Source organism: Podarcis cretensis, assembly GCF_951804945.1.
Source record: "Podarcis cretensis genome assembly, chromosome: 17".
Lineage (NCBI taxonomy): Eukaryota > Metazoa > Chordata > Lepidosauria > Squamata > Lacertidae > Podarcis > Podarcis cretensis.
Window position 1 is genome coordinate 34,173,654 of NC_137187.1, and position 24,343 is coordinate 34,197,996.

The 24,343-nt window shown below is 46.1% G+C and overlaps 2 protein-coding genes and 1 long non-coding RNA gene across 12 annotated transcripts in view; 2 read left to right on the forward strand and 1 right to left on the reverse strand.

The window, feature by feature from the left end:
• LOC307206631 overlaps positions 1–12,454 on the forward strand; it is an 89,888-nt gene extending 77,434 nt beyond the window's left edge. The window contains exons 2-3 of the long non-coding RNA XR_013834437.1: positions 11,394–11,985; positions 12,323–12,454. This is a non-coding gene — a long non-coding RNA (uncharacterized lncRNA). The remainder of the gene's footprint in view (positions 1–11,393; positions 11,986–12,322) is intronic.
• On the forward strand, positions 1,387–8,339 carry GADD45GIP1 (GADD45G interacting protein 1). The gene is made up of 2 exons (XM_079959733.1): positions 1,387–1,883; positions 7,626–8,339. The coding sequence occupies exons 1-2, from the start codon at positions 1,402–1,404 to the stop codon at positions 7,972–7,974; spliced, it is 831 nt and encodes a 276-aa protein (XP_079815859.1). The 5' UTR covers positions 1,387–1,401; the 3' UTR covers positions 7,975–8,339.
• A 1,474-nt stretch (positions 12,455–13,928) lies between the features above and the next one.
• Positions 13,929–24,343, reverse strand: part of LOC307206311 (tetratricopeptide repeat protein 39A-like) — a 34,299-nt gene continuing 23,884 nt past the window's right edge. For 8 of the 10 annotated variants that reach the window (XM_079959445.1, XM_079959444.1, XM_079959442.1 and 5 more), the window contains exons 9-18: positions 23,000–23,108; positions 21,682–21,749; positions 19,654–19,713; positions 19,295–19,456; positions 18,218–18,309; positions 17,705–17,825; positions 16,818–16,929; positions 15,921–16,035; positions 15,083–15,199; positions 13,929–14,071 (exon numbers count right to left, since the gene is read on the reverse strand). In XM_079959445.1, coding sequence (XP_079815571.1) covers positions 13,954–14,071; positions 15,083–15,199; positions 15,921–16,035; positions 16,818–16,929; positions 17,705–17,825; positions 18,218–18,309; positions 19,295–19,456; positions 19,654–19,713; positions 21,682–21,749; positions 23,000–23,108 — 1,074 coding nt within the window. In that variant the 3' untranslated portion in view covers positions 13,929–13,953. Of the gene's footprint in view, positions 14,072–15,082; positions 15,200–15,589; positions 16,036–16,817; positions 16,930–17,704; positions 17,826–18,217; positions 18,310–19,294; positions 19,457–19,653; positions 19,714–21,681; positions 21,750–22,999; positions 23,109–24,343 lie in introns of those variants that run through there. The other 2 variants (XR_013834312.1, XM_079959438.1) reach the window with 2 other exon arrangements.

Below are 24,343 nucleotides of genomic sequence, written 5' to 3' on the forward strand. Positions count from 1 at the left end.
AGTACTTAACCCGAGGTACCACTGTATTGCAATTTGTAGGTAGCAGTAGAAGCTGAGAGGCCAAACTACTGTTGGCAGCCATGGTTAGTACAAAAAGGTTCGCTCCATCTTAAGAACTACAGTCGCTTTCTCACCCTTTATTAGAGAAATAGAAGGCCATAGTCCCAGGTCTGTACTGCAGGACACAACACATGTGTGTCATTATTATCAAGATACAGGCAGACATTAAAGTAGGTACAAAACCGGTAATTCAGCTCAACAAATTTCACCAACTGTCCTGCAATTGTTAGCTTCTAGTAAAAGATCATGAGAAACAATCAGTCACTCTGAAAGCAAAAAAAGATGCCAAATGGAATATGCTTTGGGTTGCTGCAAAGCAAAATCTGGTTAAATTGTCATGTCCACTGTCCCCTCAAACCCCGCTTTCCCACTCGTAAGAATGCAAGACCATAGAATCATAGAACTGTAAAGTTGGAAGGGACCATAAGAGTTTATCTAGTCCCAACTCCCTGCAATGCAGGAATATTTTGTCAGAGTCTGATGTGGGGCTTGAACCCTCAAGCCTGAGATTAAGAGTCTCATGCTCCACCAACTGAGCTATCCCAACATACGAGAATCACTACTGAATCAGGCCAGTGGCCCATCTAGTTTAGGGAAGTTATTAATGTTTCATGTTTTATTGTGTTTTTAATATTCTGTTGGGAGCCACCCAGAGTGGCCGAGGAAACGCAGCCAGATGGACAGGTATTAATAATAAAATAATTGTTGTTGTTATTATTATTACCCCAGCATCTTGTTCTCAGCTAAAAAGTTGTCTGTGGGGAACTAGGGAGCAGAACATGAGTGCAAGAACAACTCTCCCACCTCCCAGTTCCCAGCAACTGGTATTCGGAAGCATTAATGCCTCCAACTGCAAGAGGCAGAGCATACCCATCACGACTAATTTATTAAATTTAAATTTATTAAATTTAAATTTATTAAATTTATTTAATGTACTATCCTATACCTGCAGGTCTCAGGGAGGTTCGCAGGATAAAATCAGAATATAAAACCACAAAGTATATAATCGAAATAAAGACAACCACCCAATAACAAACACCCCCTCACGCACACATTTTAAAAGGGCATAGGATGTCAATCAAATAATAGCTATTGATAGCCCTCTCCTCCATGAATTTGTCTAATTCTCTTTAAGTTGGTTGGCCATCGCTGCCTCCCGTCACGTGGAAGGGAGTTCCACAGGTTAACGCTGCCGCTGCGCTCTCCTGACTCCTTCCCGCTTCAGCGCGGACCCAAAGCGACTCAATGGCGCCCTTCAGGGCGCGTCCCTTTAACCTTTCCTATCTCTGTGACGATAACGATCAACAAAAGCAACTCTCCGTCGGCTGGCCGAAGCGCGCGATGACGTCACGTTCCAAAATGGGAGCCGCGGCGTGCAAAATGGCGGCGCCCACGCGACGCACATCCAAGATGGCGCCGCCCACGGGTGGGAGGAGGAGCCTGGCTCCCAAGATGGCCGCCCTCCTAGCTCCGAGCTGCCGGCGAGCCGGCTCCAAGATGGCCGCCTTCGGAAGCGTCCGGCAGGCCCTGGGAGGCGTCCGGTTTTACAACGCTCGGCCGCTGAGGCGGCGGCTCGGAGGGGTTTACCGGCCGGACCCCGAGAACCCTCGCACGCCGGCCTGGCAGCTGACGGCCGCCTACGAAGCGAAGGTGTACGGGCGCCATGGATCAGCCTCCGGGGTCGACCCGGCCGGACTCTGGCCCAGCCCGGAGAAGCTCCGGGAGATGGAGGCCGAGGAGAAGGCTTGGTACCCGTCTCTGAGGGAGATGCAGGAGCGGCTGGACGCCAAGGAGCAGAGAGCCGAAGCCAAGCGGCGGGCGAGGTGAGAGGGGCTGAGCTCCGGAGGGGCTGCGGCCGAGGGCGCCCTGCTCCCCCCGGGTGGGGTCGGATAATATGGATAATATCGCCTTAAGGAATGGAAATGGTTCTGTCGACGATTGGGTTAATTGATTCATGCGACTTTTAAAAATAATAATCTTTACTGCATATTAAAAATTTACAAAGAAAACATTACATCCAAATCTTCAGAACTAAAAAGAAAAAATACAAAAAGAGTAAAAATATTAAAAAGGAAAAAGAAATTGATCAAGTACACAAAGTTATTCAAAGGATACAAACGGAAATTTGATTACAGTATTCTATACTCCCAAGTTTCCAGAAAGAAATTACATTTATACTCCATCTTTTCTTTCTTTCTTTGCAGTCACTTTCTGCAAAGACGTGATTCATGCGACTTATGCCAGGGTGTTTTTTCTTGTTTGTTCTTTTTTATTACGTTATTGTTCTTTTTCTATAATTTTTATTAAATTTTCTGTTTTACATTTTAGAATGTTCATTCAAACAACCTTAGCATATCAATGACTTCCTTTCCTCTCTTTCCATGGTTCATTTTACAAAACATAAATCCCTGCATATTTTATATAAACTAAACCATTCGGTATTCCATTATTAACATCCATCAAAATTTATTTATGCTGCTTAATTTATCTTAATGCTGCCCACGTTTTCAAATAAACACAGCTTTCCTCCATATATCCTGTTACGCTATTGCTCTTCGTTGCTTTGTAAAAGCCGCTTTGGGATTCATTTGGGTGAAAAGCAGCGTGGAAATGGAATAAATCAAAAGCAGCGAGCCGCCTGCGAGGGTTGGACTAGATGACCCTTGGGGATCCCCTGCCAAGTCTGCAATTACAGGATTCTGTGAAACTTTGGCAGGATAGCAATAGAACAAGTAGATGTGTTTGTATTTTCATATATGAGAGAGTAGGCAGCAGAAGATGGGTCATATAGGATGGCTTGTATTGTACATCCGGTCATCAGAATTGGTGAAGCCGTGAGAGAGGACCAGTGCAAAAAAATTGCAAAAGTACAGGTGGCAGCACACATACTACAAAAACTATTGTATATATACAATAGAGGGAAGGGAGAGGGAGAGACCTTCACAATTTTTATCATACTTAGGGTTGCCATATACCCCAAAGTGAAAATCAGGACAAAATTGTTGAGCTTGCTTTGGGGTGGAGGGGGCGTCAAAGTTTTCAAAGTTGGGTGCCATTTCGCCGACTGAAAATCCGGACATATGGCTGCCCAATTGTGCATTAGCTTGTTCCAAAAAGATTGCAGAAAGCTGGGTATATTAGCACTATTGCTAAAGTAGCCTCCAGGTTGGTAAAGCTGACACAAATGTGACGAGAACCTGCTCGCCATCCGTAAATAATCAGTCTCACACCAAGATGGGTTGAAGAAATCTGACTGCCCATGAGCTGCTGCAGTCAAACATTTATTGTGTGCAGAAGAAAAGATACAAAAACCAAAAAGCAACTTTCCCTCAGCCAGCAGATAAGGACAATGCCATACCATCACACGTAGTCGATCAGGCCATATTACGTGGACCAATCATTGGGACAGCATGAGCTTTCCACGCGTTGTTCATGCTCCAAGCAATGTCTTTTGCTATGAAATCACCTTGCAATAATAAACTTTTGCCCATGCTCTTATGTGCAAACCATTTTCCCACACAAATGGAAGTAGCCCAGGAGGGTGTCTCAAACTTAAGTGGCTAGACTAGAGAACCATAGGTAATATTTGATATTGTAACACGCATTGGTGGGGAATAATATGAAATGTGCCTTTTAAGAACTGGTTGTTGTAGGTAAGAAGAGGAACGGTGTATCCTTATTTACACAGGGCACCACTGATTACCTTTCTGTAAGGTGTCTTGGCAGTCAGTAAACAAAAATGTCCTTTTGGAAAGACATGAATTGTACTCTCAGGATATGGGTCTCTGTGGTTTCTCGCAATGATAGACACACAGGAAATCTGATGTGGAAGGTACCACCCAGGCTACCTTTTAACTGCAAGGTGACACCATCCTTCTGCCTGCCTGCTCCCAGTCCAGACCACACTGTGTCAAAAGCGGAGACAAAGGGCATTGCAAAAGACAAGACACTCAAAGTATGCTGGGCCAGATATATTGTTGGTGTAGCCTTCAGCTGGTGGTAATTTTCCTTTCTGAATTCAATTCTGAGGACATTTAGAAGGAAAAGATTGATTTTTCCCCCTCGGTTGTTTCCCTAATTATGCAGGTGACTTGTAGGCAGGCTTCAACAACTACACTTGCCCTAGCAAATATGGCATGGTCTCCTCTTGAGGGCTGAGCAGCAAGCCATCCTCCCAACTTTGGTGTGCAGGGATCATCCTGGCGGCTTCATGGCAAGTCCTATCCCTTACTAAGGTTGAAAGGGAGGCTGGAGGTGCTAGGCCCTTGCAGCACCTTGGTCCTATAAGGGTTAACCCAACAAGCTTGGGTTTTCAGCTTGGTGGCAAGAGCTTCTGTGGCTGTACTCTGAGCTTGGCATAGCAGCTCTGACCCCATAGCTGACTGAAGTCAGAATACTCCCTGCCGGTCTGCATGAAGGGTAGAGGGAGCTTCCTTTGCTGTTGGGTAAAGGTAAAGGGACCCCTGACCATTAGGTCCAGTCATGACCGACTCTGGGGTTGCGGGGCTCATCTCACTTTATTGGCCGAGGGAACCGGGGTACAGGTTCCAGGTCATGTGGCCACCATGACTAAGCCGCTTCTGGTGAACCAGAGCAGCGCATGGAAGCGCCATTTACCTTCCTGCTGGAGCAGCACCTATTTATCTACGGTACTTGCACTTCGTGCTTTCGAACTGCTAGGTGGGCAGGAGCAGGGACCAAGCAATGGTAGCTCACCCCGTCACAGGGATTCGAACCACCGACCTTCTGATCGGCAATTCCTAGGCTCTGGTTTAACCCACAGCGCCACCCACGTCCCTTTGCTGTTGGGTAGAGGCACTTTTTCCCATCAAGCCAGCAGAGGGGAAGGCTCTGATGACCACAGTTTTTGTCTTCACTTGCAACGCTGGCCAAAAATTGTAGACCCTTGCTTTTAGGCTGGTTCCACATTTTCACTCACTGTGATCAGTATGCTGCTGCCCTCTGGTGAGCATTGTGAGTCTTAGCTGCTGCTACCTTGACCTTGGGGAAGGAGGTGGGAATTGTCCTCACAGTGGCTGCAAGATGATCCCCTCTACTCCAAGGCTGAGGTCCTTTGGGCACTGAATTCCCAGTCTACTTGGGACATCTGGCCATTGCAGGTTGAAACAGAGAACAACTTATCTTCCTTGCCAAGGAACATCATCTTGGTGATTACCAGGGCCAGTCAGAATTAAGGACATCTGCTGGCGTAATTCTCTCCCTCCAAAGGCAAACCTTTGGACCCATTTGGGATGGGAATTGGAGACTGTATTTCAGTGGTTCTGTTCCTACAGGTGGACTGGTTCCATAACATGCTAGGGAACTGTTGTTCTGCCATGGCACTGGTAGTATGAAGTTCTGCCAGTATGAAGTTTATATCTCCCCCTCCCCCAAATGCTCTTTAACATTTATGTTATGCTTCTGAGCGAGGATTTAGGACTGGCTACCATCCTTTTGACTGAATTCAGGTAGGATACCGGAAGTTCTGAACAAGTATCTAATGTCAGTGGGTAAGGGCTAAAAATTGACTCACAGTCCAGATAAATTGGAAGTCCCATTGGTAGGTGGCTTGTCTGAACAGGGAGGTAACAGTCAACCTGTTCCACTTCTGGTTAAGGGCCAGTTTGCCCCATGGAGCGCTGTTATATATGGTTCTCACACTAAATGCACAGGTGGCACATGCAACGTAATGCACATTTGCCTGGCACCACCTGCAGTCCCTTCCAGATAGAGAGGCTGGCCACGAGTAACAATTTATGTTGCATTTTAAGACTCCTCTGAAATTTCAACTGGTGCAAAGAACACGACAGGTAGACTTCCTGGAAGCAGGGTCAGTCAGAATCCCTCTCAGTTATTTTAAAACAGTGTCAGTGGATTCTGGTTCATTTCTAGGGTCAACTCAAAAGTGCTGATTTTAACCTATAAAGCCCTGTTAGGTTTGGGACCTGGGTATTGAAACAACAGTAGCAACAACCTGCTCTGTATGAATATTAAGAATAAGAATACAGTGGTACCTCAGGTTACATATGCTTCAGGTTACTTACGCTTCAGGTTACAGACTCCACTAACCTAGAAATAGTGCTTCAGGTTAAGAACTTTGCTTCAGGATGAGAACAGAAATCGTGCTCCAGCGGTGCGGCAGCAGCAGGAGGCCCCATTAGCTAAAGGGGTGCTTCAAGTTAAGAACAGTTTCAGGTTAAGTACGGACCTCTGGAACGAATTAAGTACTTAATCTGAGGCACCATCGTACCTTTATTGTCAATGTACAACCTGTGTACAATGAAATTAACCGAGCCTCCCTCCCCCCCCCCCAACACTCAATCTCACTGCACTCTGTGTGCTTGTCGCACAACACACCAACCCCAAAAGTCAGTTGCACTATATTATTTTCCGTTCAGCAGCCTAACAGCCCATGGATAGAAATGTTTTTTTAGCCTGTTGGTACAACTGATTATACTTCTATATCTCCTGCCCGAGGGTAGAAGATTAAAGAGGTGCTGGCCGAGATGTGAATTGTCCCTGAGAATTTTTCTCACTCTCCTAAGGCATCGATCCCTTGCGATGTCACCTAGCAAGCTCAGGAGACAGCCCATGATAACATGTGCTGTGTTCATCACCCTCTGTAAAGACTTTCTGCCCGTGGCTGTCAAGCCAACGTACCACACCATGATACAATATGAGAGGACACTTTCTATTGTGGACCGGTAGAAAGAGGACATCAATTGTTGTTTAACATTGTTCTTTCGCAAGACCCTGAGGAAATGGAGTCTCTGTTGGGCCTTCCTAACCACCTGAGTTATATTGTTTTTCCAAGTGAGGTCTTCACTAAGGTCTTCACTTCCCAGGAATTTAAAGGAAGAGACTCTCTCCACACATACACACACACACCGATATACAACAGGGTTAGTTCCCTTCTCTTCCTCCGAAAGTCCAACACCATCTCCTTTGTCTTGCTAATATTTAGGTGCAAGTTATTCTCTAGGCACCATGTAGATACTTTTTGAACCTCCCCCCTGTACGCTGATTCATCTCTACCTGTAGTTAGACCCGTTATGGTAGTATCATCTGCAAACTTAATAATTGCATTAGATGGATCAGATGAAAATTGCCCACACATTAAGATCATCCTCAAGAGGTTCTGCTCCAGTTGCCTCTGCATTTGAACATATGGTGACTGGGAAAGAGCCTTATTTATTGAGGTGTTCCAGCCTTGTAATGCTGTCCCAAGATGGTTCACCTGGCGCTTACCTTGTGTGAGTTCAGTTACTGGGTTCAAACTATTCTAGTTGTCAGGGGTTTTTTAATTAAAAAAAATAGTCACATTGACATACTTCTTGCTGTTGCTCCTGCTGCTTTATTGTGCCTTTATTACTGAGTTATTTATATTTTCATTTTTTAAACTTAATGCTTTCAGAGTTTGTTTTAATTGAAATGTGAGGCTTGAGTCATTTTAAATCAAAGAATGTGGCATGTCTTGAAGTATTCAAAGGGAGTCTATATCTCTTTTTTCCAGCTTGTTGAGGAGTCTGCAGGTGTTTGATCTTCTGTTTTTCCTCTCTTCACAGAGAGGAGCACATTGCCGCCCAAATGGCCAAGATGCCAGAGATGATTGCAAACTGGTTGCGGGAAAAGGAGGAGCGCAAGACCAAAGAGCGTGAAGAGAAGGAGCGGCGGCAGATGCTACTGGCTGAAGCCCGTGAGCGCTTTGGTTACAACCTGGATCACCGCAGTGCTCAGTTCCAAGAGATGGTGCAAGAGATGGAGAAGGCTAGAAAGAAGGAAGCGAAGCTGCAGAAGAAGCAGCGGAGAGAGGAGGCTCTGGCCAAAAAAGCAATGCAAAGCGCACCTGTTGCCTCAATCTCAGACAAAGAAGGGGAGGTGGTTGCAGCAGACGCATCACATCAGGTCACATAGTCTGTTGGGGCTCTGAAAATGCAGACTCTGGACTGTGCATTGAGTTAACCTGGTGCAGAGGCCCAGCAAGCACATATCTTGCAACGCTTGATCCTGCCTGAAGGTCATTTCCCAACTTTCTGACCACCGATGAGAGAATATTCAGGTGTTCTCTCCCTATCTCTCCAAAATGATCACCAAAAATGGATTTGGAGTAGCAAACACCTTTGCTGCTAATGCTTCTGAATTCCTTGTTGGTGGATCCTGAGGGTGATGATGTCAAACTTTGAGTTATATCTTTCCAGTGCAGTAAACTACCCTCACCTACTAGCTGGCTGATGTGTTGCGTGCAGTTACAGACAAATAAATGTACATGGTATTTTTAACCTTGGGTTTCTTATATTTTAAAATTAACAGACTAATAACAGGAGAAAGAACCCCAAACCTGTCAAGCCCAACATGTTGTCTATTTATGTTTGTATTTTGCCCTTCCTTCAAAGAGCACAGAGTGTAATCCTCACAACAAAACTGCAGAGGTGGGCCAACCTGTGGTTTCTTCCAAGGCCACTCAGTAACCTTCATGGCTAGGCAGGGACTTGAAGCTCTGGGTCTTTGTTTAAACCCAATTCCAGCTCCTGTGCCACTCTGTGTCTTGATTAGTTGCTGTGTGTCCACCTTTTGAAGGGAGGCTAGAAAGTTGGCACTTCTTACGGGGCAAACGTGTCCTGCTACAAGCACACACAAGCCTCAGCTGTCACTAGAACAAGTGAAGTTAGTAGGGCTTCTCCCCATTTTATTTTAGCAGCTACTTTAAATAGCACTTGTGTGCTTATTTATAGTACCAGAGTATTCATGAGCAACAAGTCACAGTGATTTTCTTCTTCCTTCAGTGTCTAAAATCATAAAGCAGGCAGCATTATTTGAACATATGAATAGGTGATGTGAAACATCATGTATTTCTCACAGCCCCAGCTTGCAAAGGAGCACTAATAATTTATTAATTGCTTTGTTTGCATGTTTTGACACCCAGTCACTCCAGACCCCAATAAACAGCTTGTGGGATTTGACATTATCAGCTGGGCCCTGCAGTGCTATGAACTATCAGCAAATGTGCAAACTTAATGTGTTCGGCTTCATTTTGTGTCGGGTAAGTCTTGTTTCAAATAGGATCTGTTTAGCTCCCGAGCTCTTGTTGCGGAGTCCGCAACTGTACTCAGTTTGATATGTTTCGACACGCAAGGAGCAAATCCCACTCGGAACTTTTCGGTCAGACCTCTGCTGAAACCAGGGACAATTTACATGAACAGCTGGGAAAGGACTGATATGACTGCAAACCTCTGTCTGAAGAGAAGCAGAGGGTGTATTGTCATGTACAACTATACAGTGGTATCTTGGGTTACATACGCTTCAGGTTACAGACTCCGTTAACCCAGAAATAGTGCTTCAGGTTAAGAACTTTGCTTCAGGATAAGAACAGAAATCAGGCTCCAGCAGTGCAGTGGCAGCTGGAGGCCCCATTAGCTAAAGTGGTGCTTCAGGTTAAGAACAGTTTCAGGTTAAGAACGGACCTCCGGAACGAATTAAGTACTTAACCCGAGGTACCACTGTAGTAGTAGCATCAACAGTATCCTCTAAAAAGAGGCCGTAGGCTGTCATCTCCAAAGTGTTTAGCTGAAAAGGTCTATATGTTGGTCCCTTTTCCACAATGGAAAGGCCAAGAGACGTTTGTAGCATGGTGATTGCTTCCCTCTAGTGGAACAATTGTAGATTCAGATCTATCAGACTTCCATTTTCGAAACAGCCTTCCAAATGAATCCCAAATGAATGAACAGAAAGCAGGGGAAATGAAAGTGATACAGGCCTTTTAAAACTACAACCCTAGCATGCTTAGCTAGAGTAAGTCTTAAAGAACTTGGAGGAAATTCAGAAATTCAGAAGAGGTTCTAATTTTTAAAAAGTTCCTTCCTTCCTAAAAGTCCTTCAGAACATTATTGGGCAGCTAGAATTTAAAGGGAGGACAGGTACACATAAGATCATCTAAAAGTACACGGAGGGACACATACATGTTCAGCTCTGTCTCAGTTTTTCCCATGACAAATTTGAGCTGCTCTTCCACAGTGATCACCACGTGGCCATCCATATACACTTGCGAATTAAGCTTTTTCTTCTTTACGTCGACCAGTTAAGCTGCTCCTCCTTTTTGGGGCTGATAAATGCCTCACCCTTTAACCCTGGATTTTTGTTAAATTAAAGCAAAACACCTTATATAAATTATTTTTATTTTACATACATTTGTCAGAATTAATTAATCACCCAGTGCTGGCACCAAAATTTATACATAAAGTTTTAAAGACCAAACTATGTTAATAATTAATTTTTTTTAAAAAAACAAAAAAATCTCCGACCCTTCCCCCATCCAGTTAGTAGTAGCGACAGGATTTTGTATGTGTCTGTTTTTCCTTACTTGAGGTGTACTCAAGCTTAAGAAGCAGAGGCGAGCTTCTCTTGCTAGTGGTTCTTTTTTTGGTTAGCATTTTGCTTCGGTTGACTCCCGTGCGGTGTCTACGTTTAGCGTATTTTCATTTTTTTAACGTCAACTCTCAAAACAACCTACACCCCCCCACAACTGAGTGCCCATAGTGAAAGGCCCAAGTCATAGGCCCACCAGTGTTAACTTATCTACACACGATCATGCAAGATGTGGGAGGCATCTTAACTGCAATGTGCATGTAATTAATGAAAAGTAAGAAGGCAATGCAAAAATTCTCGTAAGGAAAGGGATGGCAAGAGATAAAACATTTGACCCACTCCTGCAGATTAAAAGTTGAGTTACGTGTTCAGTGGCAAACCTTGCAGGGCTCTCTCAAGCACATGTCGGACCTATGCTCCTGTGAGTATGGAACAGAGTTGGTCACGGATCACATGGGGAATTTGCGGGAAGTGCCACGTTCTGGACTAAGGTACAGATCACAAGCCTGCCCAAAGAGAAGGGACAGAAACACGTGTGTGTGCATGTTTTTTTTAAAAAGGAACACTATATCCTGTTTCTATGGAGCACAGCACATAAGGCAGAGAACAGCTAAGGCAAGACGTTTACTCTGCAACACAGATGAGGTAGAGTTACCATAATTTCATGCCAGTCCTCTTAACATCTGTTCCAAATGTCTCACAAGGATGACACTGTTTGCGACCCTCCTTTTGTTCTTAGCAGCACCCCTGCATTTTCCATGCAATTAGGGGACAGTGGTGCCCCGCAAGACGAATGCCTCGCAAGACGAAAAACCCGCTAGACGAAAGGGTTTCCCGTTTTTCGAGGCGCTTCGCAAGACGAATTTCCCTATGGGCTTGCTTCGCAAGACGAAAACGTCTTGCGAGTCTTGCGGTTTTTTTCGCTCCCCCCCCTTTTTCTAGGCCGCTAAGAGCCGCTAAGCCGCTAATAGGGTTGCTTCGCAAGACGAAAAAACCGCAAGACGAAGAGACTCGCAGAATGGATTCTTTTCGTCTTGCGAGGCACCACTGTATGGTGAAATAGTTTAGCTGCTGCTATAGCATAAGCTTCAATACATTCACATTCTATCTCAGGGGTGGGCCTGTGCTGTTCCAAGTTAGGACAAGGCTCCCTACCACACAGCGCAGGACTGTTCTTTATCCAGTTAGTAGCATTTTAGAACCATTTAATCGTAGAGTTGAAAGGGACCGCCAAAGCACATTTCATCCAACCCCCAGCAATGCCGGAATCTCAGCTAAAGCATCCATGACAGATGGCCACCCAACCTCTGCTTAAAACCCCCCAAGGAAGGAGAGTCCACCACCTCTTGTGGGTGTCTGTTCCACTGTCAAACAGCTCTTAGTGACAGAAAGTTCTTCCTGATATCTAATCAGAATCTCCTTTTTGTAACTTGAATCCATTGGTTCAAGTCTCCCCCCTCCCCTCCAGAGCAGGAGAAAAGGAGCTTGCTGTATTGAGCCTCAATCTTCCTTAACCGGGCTCATGAATTGGGGTGTGCAGGTGCCCAATCTTTTATAAGTACAGTGGTGCCCCGCAAGACGAATGCCTCGCAAGACGGAAAACCTGCTAGACGAAAGGGTTTTCCGTTTTGGAGGTGCTTCGCAAAACGAATTTCCTATGGGCTTGCTTCGCAAGACAAAAACGTCTTGCGAGTTCCTGCGGTTTTTTTTTCCTCCCTCCCCCCCCCTTTTCTAAGCCGCTAAGCCGCTTATCAGCTGATCCGATGATCCGCTAAGCCGCTAATAGGGCTAATCCGCTAAGCTGCTAATGGGCTTGCTTCGCAAGACGAAAAAACCACAAGACGAAGAGACTCGCGGAACGGATTCTTTTCGTCTTGCGAGGCACCACTGTACATAAAAGCAACCTGCAGGATCGGGCCAATGACCCATCTAGTCCAGGATCCTGTTCCCACAGTGGCCAATAAGATGCTGGTAGGAAACCCGCAAGCAGAATTCAAGCACAAAAACTCTTTCCCCTCCTGTTAGTGATGTGTTGCTATGTTTGATTTAATGCATTCTCTCCATGAAAGTAGAAGAGTGCCAAGGAGAGTAGCAAGAGAGTAATTTAGCATGCCACTGCTTCCCTCCACAGCAAATAATTTTCCACAAGATCAGTCTGTAGATGAATGGTGACCATGCAAAGGGGTGCATGAATCTGTTGCCGCTTTTATGCTCTGCCTCCATGCATGCAAATTTATTTTTTAACAAATATTTTACCACGTGTGCTCATGATATGAGCAACACTAAATCATGTGGATCTAATACTGATCCTCTCACATGGGTTTAACACGCATCTCTAATAAGCAACCCTGAGTCAAAAGTGTGGCAGAAGAGTTCTGGGTAGACAGGGTTACCAATACAGATGTTATCTGCACCCTCTTACAGAACAAATAAGTGCTACCTACCATAGAAAAAATAAGAATGCAAAGTGGTTGTGTTCTTATTCCCCAACTCGGTGAATCCGTAGAACTAGTTACTAGAAGGCAATTCAATAACCACATTGAAAGGAAGACAATTTCAGATGGTAGGCCCATCAGCTGCTTTTAACCAGGATGATCAGCAATGAATATAAACACATGGGCAGCAGTGAAACTTAAATGATAGAAGAGACGCATTGCCCCACAGCCATTTCCAAAGTATCACAGTCCAGTTATTACTTAGAGGTGGTTTCACTTAAAATATTTACCCACCCTCGTGTAGGACATGAATGACTGGCTGTTACCCTGCTTCAAGAAACTGCTAAAATCACCTCCTTATTCCTTTCCAACATTTGAAAACTTTGTCCTTAAATGGAGAATGATCAAATCAATACCAAAAAGTTGTTTGCACTTTTGAAAACAAGAAAGCCACAGCAGAATGTTGAGATAAACCCAGTTTCTAAGCCAAAGTTGGAAGTCTTGGTAGGCGACTGAAACTTTCAGGTTCAGCACCAATGTGAAATGAAAGGCCACCAGATGCAGGCTCCAGGGTGCTGTGGCTTGCTGAGTTAAAGATCAGGGAGCAAGAAGGAAAGGGGATTAGGATTTGCCAACAAAACAGGAGATAGTAAACCAAAAAAAGGAAGGTGGAGAGTACTACACCTTCAGGTTATTTCCAAGTCTTGATTTGATTGTTGAAGGAGGGGGGAGATATTAACCTTCATTTGTAGGACCTTGAGAGAGGAGACTGATTAACGAAGATGAGGTCCTCCTTTCAGCTTCATTGATTAGCAAGCAATTATTTCCCCAGCTACTTCCTGGTCTTGGAAGTCAAAATTCTGATGGGTAAAGCTTTGTCCATTCCCACACACCAAGTATCAAGCACTAGATTGGTAGCCTAGCCAAGCAGCACAACAGGTGACGACAACACATTCCTTCCAAACACACCCACCCGAGGAAGGAGGGATCATCCCAAGACCTTGTACTTTGGCAGGTTCCCTCTTTGGTCTAGGTGCTCCTGAGAGCAACAGTTCACCTCCTCTTTCGAGAAAGAAGGCAGGAAACACACCATTCCCTAGGAAGGGCTGTCTCCAACTGCACCATTTTCTTCCTGGCAGGCCTTGAGTTTGGACAATACAGCATGTATCCGGAAGAGAGTGCGTGACTCCATTGAATAATTCTTGTAGTTGTTCCTGTAGGGAGAGGCAATCAGCAGGTGTTATATCCTGGAATGTGTCTATTCTACTCATTGTATTTAACAGCATCCCAAGGTATGTGCATCTCAGTAGCCAACCAATGAAACGATGGTAATTTGGTTTCGGGATCATATGGGATCAAAGATCTGGCTCAGTACAAAGCAGCTTCATGTTTTGCCTTACTGGTTCTAAGATCTTATTGCCCAGAATGCAGTTTCAATGGTTGGGTTAGGGGAAAGGATGAGTGACTGAACTGGCAACCTTTATTCCTTAACCTCCATGGGGTTAATAAATCTTACAGGATTCCATATACAGGTGAAACTCAAAAAATTAGAATATCGTGGAAAAGTTCATTTATTTCAGCAATTCAACTTAAAAGGTGAAACTAATATATGAGATAGACTCATGACATGCAATGTGAGATATGTCAAGCCTTTATTTGTTATACAGTGGTACCTCGGGTTAAGAACTTAATTCGTTCTGGAGGTCCGTTCTTAACCTGAAACTGGCTCTTTTTTTCTTTTTTTTAAAATGATATTTATTCAAAATTTCAAAAATACATAGGCATATAAAAAAGGATGAAACAGGGAAAAAAAACACAGGAAAATACAACTGGCTCTTAACCTGAAGCACCACTTTAGCTATTGGGGTCTCCCGCTGCTGCCGCCCCGCCAGATTTCTGTTCTCATCCTGAAGCAAAGTTCTTAACCTGAAGCACTATTTCTGGGTTAGCGGAGTCTGTAACCTGAAGCGTCTGTAACCTGAAGCATCTGTAACCCGAGGTACAACTGTAATTGTGATGATTATGGCATACAGCTGATGAAAACCCCAAATTAACCATCTCAGAAAATTAGAATATTGGGAAAAGGTGCAGTAGCTATTCAATCCACGATATTCTAATTTTTCGAGTTTCACCTATACATTACAAGGTAGCAAGAGCTTCCGAGGAAGCTTTTGCTCTCTTCCTTAAAGCCAAGCTTTGTGGAATAAACCGGGGGGCTCACTTACTTCGCCCGACGAAGCAGCTGCACAGCCTCTTCATTACGGCCTTGTGCCACATAGAGGAGACTCAACTCCAGCAGTGCATTGGGTACCAAGTAGTGATCATACCGGATCCTCTTCTCACTGCAGACAGGGAGGCAAACATGTGCATGAAAAGCGGCTGGGTTTAGGGTGAAGGTCTACTAGGTCTTGATTTATTTGATTTATTGAATTTATATACTGCCCTATACCCGGAGGTCTCAGGGCGGTTCACAGAATAAAATCAAGATATAAAACCACAAAATACATAATAAAAATAAAAACAATAGCTCCCCCCAAAAAAGACAATTTTAAAAGGGCATGGGATGTAAATCAGTCCAACCAAAGGCCTGGTTAAAAAGGAACGTTTTTGCCTGGCGCCTAAAGGTGTATAATGAAGGCGCCAGGCGAACTTCCCTGGGGAGCCACTGTAGAGAAGGCCCCGTTCTCGTGTTGCCACCTCTGGACCTCTTGAGGAGGAGGTACACAAAGGAAGGCCTCATAAGATGATCTCAGGGTCTGGGTAGGATATGGAAAGAGGTATTGGAATGGAATGAACATATATGAATAAATAAGAGGTGGAACACAAATGGGAACCAGATGGTTGTGTTTGCAGAGGATTGTAGGTAGAATGGGAAGCAACCTACTCCTTGAGAAGCATCAAATTACTTTCAGCCACCTAAAGGGTGGTGAGGCCTGAGGAGAGGAAGCATGAAGCCCTCTTTCTGTGCCAGGCAGAATGATCCTTACCTTGGGAGAAGCCCAGCTCATTAAAGAAAAACCCATATTCTCCTCCAAATAGACTGGAAACTCTTCGGAATCTCACCTGCCATGGACAGCACTGAAGCAAGCCTCTGCTTCAGCCGAACTGTGCAAGTGCTTCAGAACCAGGCCTTTGAGAAGTAGTACCAGACACCGGTCATCCACCTGGTACTCACTGGCTGAAGGTAATGGGGAAGAATAGGAAGAAAAACGGCAAAAGGAGAGGTGAACCAAGCTAAGCAGTTGATGCCCCCAACTCCACACTTGAGGAGCAGTTGGCAGTTCATATGCATTCAGATTATTGGTCAGCAAACACTTCCTTTGTTCTCAACACTACAACTAGGAAGGAAAACTCAGTGTTTCCCCGCTTACATGAATTTCCCTGCCCAGTTTATTTGTGAGCCGGAACAGACACTTTGTAAAAAACAGGCCAAAAAAGGAAGGTATCTAAGCTCCAAATATTATTTCCTGGGATCAAGGAATTGTAACTTTGAAGTCCAGTACAAAATATTGTGACCTTGCCTTCTCATGGTTTCAAAGAAATTCTGCCAAGCTTCTGACAAGGATTTGAAAACTAACAGAGGTTATCAATATTTCCCAAACTTTTAGCATGTCATTTCGTCCCTGGAATCAGCTAGACTGGTACAGTAAAGAAAAAGCGATTTATATATGTTGTGCGATATATAACATCGTGCCACCAGATGGCAATGTGGAGTCCTGTTTTTCTCTGCCTGTTTTCCCTGTTTTAAATTTACAATGCTTTAAACTGAAACGCTTCTTTGATGTGTCTAGATCCAGTCCCTGTCTACCTTGCCCCATTATTTACTCCTCTAAATATTGTGCCGAGATATTAGGATATGCAACTTCTATTTTTTGCATGCATTCCAGAACATAATTTGCTATTCTAGCAGCTCTGCATGCCCACCCACCCTTTGCCACTTTCGTGAAACCAGTGTGTTACCTGGTGCTTTCTCTAGCATCTTCTCAGCCTGTGTCAGAGTCTCTAGAGTCCCCTTGAGCAGTTCCTGGCGCTTGCCCAGGACGGTGAATCCATTCCACATATACATCATCTCCTGGGAGGGAAAAGCACAGGGAGGGCATGGTGATGGTAGCAGGAATTTGGGACGGAGGTGGGGAGAGACAGAGGCTGCAGACTTCCTTTCTCATCAAACTGTTTTTGCCAGCCCAGGGGAAGCAGACAGAAGCTTCTTGCCTCTTGAGACTCGTCCATGCATCTCTTGTGTGCAACTAGATGCACACAAATGGACGGGCGTGGGAGGACACAATGTTCCTCAGATGTGAGAGCGTAGCAAGTATGTTTTCTGCATCAGAATTTATGAGAGGAAAATGCACACCTCTTTCTTTTCATTTCTACGTGCGGCTCCTGGACCAATTTAAAACTAGCAATGAGATGCACAGCTTGCAGATTTAACATATAGAATAAGAAGAATGCACATTTAAAGAAGACTGAAAAATGTTTACTGAGTATATGGGTGAAAATTGTGTTCATTTAAAATGCTGGTAGCATTAAGATAAATTAAACAGTGTAAATAAGATTTGATGGATGTAACATTGGGTTACTGAATGGTTTAGTTCATGTAAAATATGCAGGCATGTATGGTATGCAAAATGAACCACGGAAAGAGAAGAAAGGAAGTCATTGATTTAAGGTTGTTTAAAATGAATATTTTGAAATGTAATTTAGAAAATTTAATAAAAAATATATATTAAAAAATAAAACTGGCAATGAGAGCATGGTCATGAAAAGGTTTTCCATTCACTTGACACCATGACATCTCTCGCACCCATGCCCACAAGCATAGAGAGGTCATGTATCTCCACCCTTACCAGGGCTGGCACAGGCAGAGGAACATGTTCGCTCGCTTTGTAGCGCCTCGCTTTGCGGATGGCGAACTTCTCTGTGGGTGGAGACTTCCCTGCGATCTTCTGCTTGAAGGAGGAAACTTGCCTGCAAGGGAAAGGCAGGTGGAGAGCCTCACTGCAGCTTCGTTCCAACAGGGAAGCCAAAGAGAGAGAGACTGTGCTTCCAAGAAGTACTTCATCCACCTTTCAGGGACTCTGGCTACGCTTGCTCAAGGAGCCTGCCTGCTGGCAGGCAGCAAACCTCATCCACAGCTTGCAGCCATTCAGATAGGTGCCAATCACACATCAGTCCTCCAGTAACACTGCTGTTATTTCTGCACAGCAAATATTCTGGCAAAACACTTGCAGAACTGGGGCTCCTAGACCAGGGGTACTCTAGTTGCTAACACCTTACAGTTGCAACAAGAGAACAGAACTCAGCCCGCATTGTCCCTCCCTCAATAAGTGCTAGTGTGTGACACAAAGGGGGGCTTTTACCTGAAGAGCTCAACCTCATCCTCACCAAAAGGCCGCGGTTCCTCTGGAGGCAGCATGCTAAGGAAGGCAGCTTTCATGTACACATACATTGCCTGTAGGGAGACAAGGAGGGTATAAAGAAGGGAAGAAGGCCAACCAGGGACAGAGCAAGGTGGTGAGAGGGAGGGAGGACAGCAGCAGCAGCTTTGCTTTGGGGAGTTTAACAGCCTGGGAATCATAGTGAGGAAGAATCTTCTGAGTGAGTTGGAAAAGGGAAAGGAAAGCACAAAAGGGAAGTCCCTTCAGCTGCAGACGTAACCTTGCATTGGCCACTCACAAACTAGGCATTTGGGAAGTTTCAAGAGCTTGGAGGGGCATGTAGCAAGAGCAACACAAAATAGATTCCATTGTTCAAGAGTGCCTGGAAAACACCTAACCCAGATGCGTGTCATCTGGCCATAGTGACTAATGATGATGGATTCTGACCTCATTCAGAAAGTAAGGGGTAGGATTGAGAGCCTGGCAGGCAGAATATCGGCTTTAGTCATCAGAGGCTGAATCTGAGTGGGCCTTGCAATGCAAGCCATGAGGGAAGAGAGGGAGAAAAACTGTGAAGCAGAACACACAGAGAGAGCTTGATATAAAAGGCAAAGCCAGCCTGGCGACATAAGGTCTCCTAGCAGCCACTTATGCTGGTGATAGTTTTAACACAGTGAGGCCTACAGGGTCCCTTGCCGCATCAAACAGGGTGCAACTCCAGTCCCATAGCACAGCTGCAAAATATTCTTAGCTGGGCTAATTGTATACTAAAAGGGTAAGAAGAAGTATTCCCAGGCAATGCTTCACACAGGCATTGCAGTTCCAGGGTCTGCCTGCTGAAGTTACTGGAGGTTCTGCTATTTTGGCTGTAAAGGTGCCCAGAGCCCTGTGGATCAGCTAGTATCAAAAGAAGGCACCTAGCCTCAGTGCTCTCTTCTTATTTGAAGCAAGGAAAAGTCTCCCACTTTCCAGAACTGACGTCTGTCTCAAAGGAAACCCTGCAGGGAACAATAACTCCTCCGTCCTGCTGCTCATTAACCTCCTGTTCGCATTTCGCACCTTGGACCATCGATTCTCCTTGCTCAGCAGGTCCGCATAGAAGTAGGCCATCTTCCACATTCCTTTGTAGGCAAAGCACCACATCAGCTCCCAGTAGCACATATGGTGAAACTGCTTCCAGGCCTGCTGGGCTGAGCAGCCTTCTTCAAACTTCTTGATGGCCTGGGCAGAGATGGAGAGGCCAAGCCCAGGTTAGTCCAGAAAGGAGGTGAAGGGTAGCAGCAGCAGCAGCAGCAGCTCAGTACTTTTCACTAGCAAGCACAGTGGGAAGGGTTTTATACTGGAAGCAAAACTCCCAGCCTTTCGCCATGGGGGAGCTGTGATGGGGTGGTATAAGAATGTGTGTGGCCGCTTCTTACCTCATTGATGTTCCCTTTGATCTCCTCTATCCTCCCGGCGAAGAATAAGAAAATGGCACTCTGTAAGGTGAGAGAAAGAGGACTCAGACATGAAACAAGGCATGTGAAGCTCAGACTCCTCAATTCATTCATTCCTTCATATTCACACACACACACACTATGTGATGGCCTGGGATTTGGACTCGGATGCTGAACCTGAGGGATCGCAGCCTGCACAGGATTCGCCGCCTCCAGAACCAGCTGAGCCGGGGCTGGGGCATGAGCCTGAAGGGTCCTCACCTGTGCTGGATCCTCAGGTGCAGGCACTAGCTCTGGTTCCTGAGGTGATGGAGGACCCATTGCCTGCAGGTGCTCCACTTTCAGCCCTGTCAGAGGAAGCTGAGGTTGCCTCTGGATCCGGTAACCCTCCAGCCTCTCCTGAGCTGCAGAGGCTCAGGACAGAGAGGTGGAGGGAACTAAGTTCCCACAGGAGGAGTGCTTGCCTCCAGGCCAGGAGAGGTGAGTCACCAGAGGATTGGGTCTGCCCTATGCCTCGGGACAGATAAAAGCCGGCCAGCCCCAGTCCCAAGTTGCGGGAGCAACATTGTTGGTTGCTAGTTCCTGCCTGAACCCTGTCCTGCTTTCCTGCCTGAGCTCCTGACCCGCCCTGGCTCCCTGCTTGCAAGTCTGTTACTGACTTCACCCAACTCCCTGCCCTGCACCCAGCTTCAGCTACTACGGACTGCCTCCATGTTGCACCTTTGACCATGGACCGGACTTGGACCTCGCTTCTCGGGTAACCCACAGGACCAGCACACAATATCTGAAGCTGCATGAAAAGCATGGACCCAGCCTCTGACGGCACCTGCAACCTGTTCAGAGGTGGTGGCGGCAGGAGAACGTGGCCTAAGACTCCAGAGCCCCCATTGGTCAAAACCACTTATAAGGGCAGAGAAGAACCCGCCAGGTGTTTCCTACAGCATCTCTGAGGGCCTAGGACCATGGTCTTAAGACCCTGAGGCCTTCTGAGGCTGAGAAGGTTAGGTTTCTCCCTCAACACAGCAGTCAAAAGGGGGGGGGAGTTGTGAGAGACCGCCACCCAACTCTAAGCACACCATGCCTGGTGCTTTGGATCTGCCTCGCGCAACACCAGAGTAGGGCACAAATGCCACCCCAGGCACAGGGGCTTCTGCAAAGCCTAGTAGCAGAAATCCAAGAGATTGAAACCCCCACTCCCACCCCTCCCCAGTCACAACAGAGGGTGCCAGCCTGGTCTGCACATGCAGCAGAATGATGTGGTAGAGTCTCAAAGGTGGGAAGCAGCCGCTTTAGACTGCGGGGGCCGTTTTAGAATGCATCCCATTTATCTGAATGCATTTCAAGAAGAAAGCCAGCCCATTGCGGGCAAATGTTCTAATCCCATTTCCCTCCCTGGTGCGTTAGGTTTCTGCCTACAAGGAGACGTATATCCAAGGGAGAATTTAGGGGAGGGAACAAAAAACAAAAAAGATCCCCCACCTGCGGTCCGAAATGGCACAGTCCATTCTACCAATCCATTCCGCTGCTTATGCAGTGTCGGCCTGAGTCTTGAAAAAGACACGGGGCACAGAAACAGGGATGGGAAGAGAGAAAAAGAGCGCAATCTTAATATGGCAAAAACCCTGAACCCGAAGGCATGCTGTCTGCTGCAGAAGTGCTCCAATTTGGGGGGGGGGCGGGAAGAAGGAGGGGAGTCCTTAATAAAAGCCACCAGCTCCACCACCACACTCAACTTTAGCCAATCCACAGGTCGCTTTCTAGCCTTCTGGAAATAGTAGCTAAGGGGGCTGACGCAAAAGGGAATTGTGCCGCAGCCCCACTGTAATTTGAGCACCACACCACTGCCTCAGAGTGGGGCAGGTAAAGCCTAACTAGTCCCTCTCTTAGGAACATTAGGCAAGGGGTGCTTCTTTATAGATCACCAGTTAGGAGCACAGGTGACTGCACAGGTATCAGGTGAGTGCCTGTAAAGCCTGCAGCACTTTGCAAATCATCCGCATGGTGCCTTACCTTAGGGTAGCGGGCGAGGTACGGACTCAAAAGGGCCTCAGCCTCTGTAAAATTGTCTTCACCAATCCCTGGTGGGAGCACAGAAAGGGGGTGGCGTTAAGCATCTTCTCAAAGGGCCCCCTCTCCCCCTGATGTCCCTAAGCAGAGCAAGGTCACAATATTTTGCACCACCACAATATTTTGCACCACCAAAAGATTTGCTCCAGCTTCTCTTGCAATGTCCCAGGGGAGACACCTATCTCCCATTTGGTAATTTCAAGCTGTTAAGGCCAATTCTAGCAAGCTCATGGCTGAAAGGAAACTCGCAGCTCATACTTAACCACAACACATCTCCAGCCCAGTTCAGTCAATATCAGAAGCAGCGGCGTAGCGTAGGTTGTCAGCACCCGGGGCAAGGCAAGTAATTTGCGCCCCCTAACCCGGGACAAGGCAAGTAATTTGCACCCCCTAACCCGGGGCAAGGCAAGTAATTTGCGCCCCCAACCCGGGGCAAGGCAAGTAATTTGCGCCCCTAATCCCTAACCTGCCACCGCTGCCAGCTTCTTCTTGCTGCTGCCTGGGCTGGGGTATCTATGGTAAGGTAGCCACGGCGGCGGCGGCGGGTCCGTGTCAGGTGATCTGAGGCTAGTTGCCGCTGGCGCTGCTGCCCAAACGACGCCGCTTGCCCGGAGGAGGAGGGCAGAGAGGCGAGGAAAATGCAACATGGCTCAGCAGCTGCAGCAGCAGCAGCGGCGGCGGGGCTGTGAGGAGGGGCTGCCTGGCGCGCCCTCCGTGGCCCTGATGTGCGGGGACCGCGGCGAGCGCTGAGAGCCGCTGCCTGCCGGATGCCTTCAGCCCGGACGCGCGCACAGCTCGTCGGATCCGCGAGACATGGGGCTCTGCTACAGCCTGCGCCCGAGGCTCTTCGGCGACTCCGGAGGTGGCAAGCGCGCCCCCCCCCCAGATGTTGCGCCCGGTGCGGCCAGCCCCCCCTGCACCCCCCACGCTACGCCACTGATCAGAAGGATTTGAATTTGAATTCTGCACCCTCCCTCCCTCCTCTCACCCGCCTCAGGGCCCTCCTTCATTTCCCCCCACAAACCAACTTCTGTAATCAGAAGAATTCGCATAGACCCCAATGAAGTGGCATAAGCCAGTTGTGGCAGGAGACGTTACATCTGAGCAGATACTGAGCCAAAGGACTGACCCTAAGCAGGTCATGGAGTAAAAGCCTCCAAATGGGGAAAAGGGGCCCCAGTTTCCCAGCCTTACTATTGCCAACCCAGTTATAGGCTACCATTTTCTATTCTGCTTCCCAAAGGTGGAGAGAAGACCTTACCTAAGACGAAGGTAAGGAAGGTGTAGTAGCAGAGGAGCAACATTGTACAAAGCAAAGCCCGCAGGTTGGCTGTGGTGGCCCCCTGATGCAGCTGCTGCAGGCCGTAATCCTGGTGGGGAAGAAGAAATAAAAATAAGGTGGGGGTTGAGAGAGAGAGTCGGAGGGAACAGCTCTTTGTAGGTAAATGCAACAAAGATCAGCCATGTGAGAGTTCCATTCAGCAAACGTCTCCAGATGAACAGACCCGGCTTCACCAGAATAATTCCCCAGGAAATACTCTGCTAATCAAAGAACAAGCTGGTGCAGAGGCCTACTACAAACACATCAGCACCCATCCCAGCATGAGGGACGAAACAGCTCACAATAGATAGCCTTAAAGCCCATCAGGGCATTGTCCGTGTCTCTGGACTGGAAGTAATGCTTGAGGTGGCAAGTACATAGCCTCCAACATTTCTCAGATGACTATAGGGATGTTATCAATGATGATAACAATAACAGGTAGTTCTGGGTACCTAAAATGTATAGGAACTTATTCATGTATGCAACTACAACGGCAAGAATGTTACTTGCCCCCAAATGGAAAAAAGCAGAAGTCCCAGCAAAGAAAGAATGGATACAAAAACTTGTGGAATACGCAGAAATGGCGAAACATACCAGAATAATATTAAATCAAGATAACAAATTTTTATTATAAAAGAATGGAAATGGTCTATTGAATATTTACAGCTAAATTATAAACAGATAAAAACATTGGCAGGATTATTGTAATAACCTGCAGTTTTATAAGAGTATATATTTAAAGATGATTTATAAATGAGCAAATTAAGTTACTTTGGATATGCAGAAGATATAAAAAATAAATTTAAGGAACTGCAGAAAGAGGGGGAAGGAAGTCAAGTTTTGAAATGTCAATATGATTGTAAAATTAGTGAAATGTATAAAATTAGTGAAATGTATAAACTTGAAAAGTATAAATAAACAAACTTTTTAAAATGATAATGATGATAATAATAATTGTTGTGTTGTTGTTGTTGTTGTTGTTGTTGTTGTTTTACTATTTATACCCCACCCGTCCTACTGAGTTGCCCCAGCCACTCTGAGCAGCTTCCAACATAATATAAAAACATAATAAAACATTAAACATTTTTAAAAATCCCTATACAGGGCTGCCTTCAGATGGCTCAGGGGTCAGATAACTCTATATTTCCCAACATTTCTCTGATGAAAATAGGAAGATCAGAAACTGGGACGGCTTCTGTAAATCTGGAACTGTCCCTGGAAAATAGGGACAATTGGGAGGGTCTGCAGCTGCAGGATTTGGGTGTTATTTGCCAGTCCACCTGA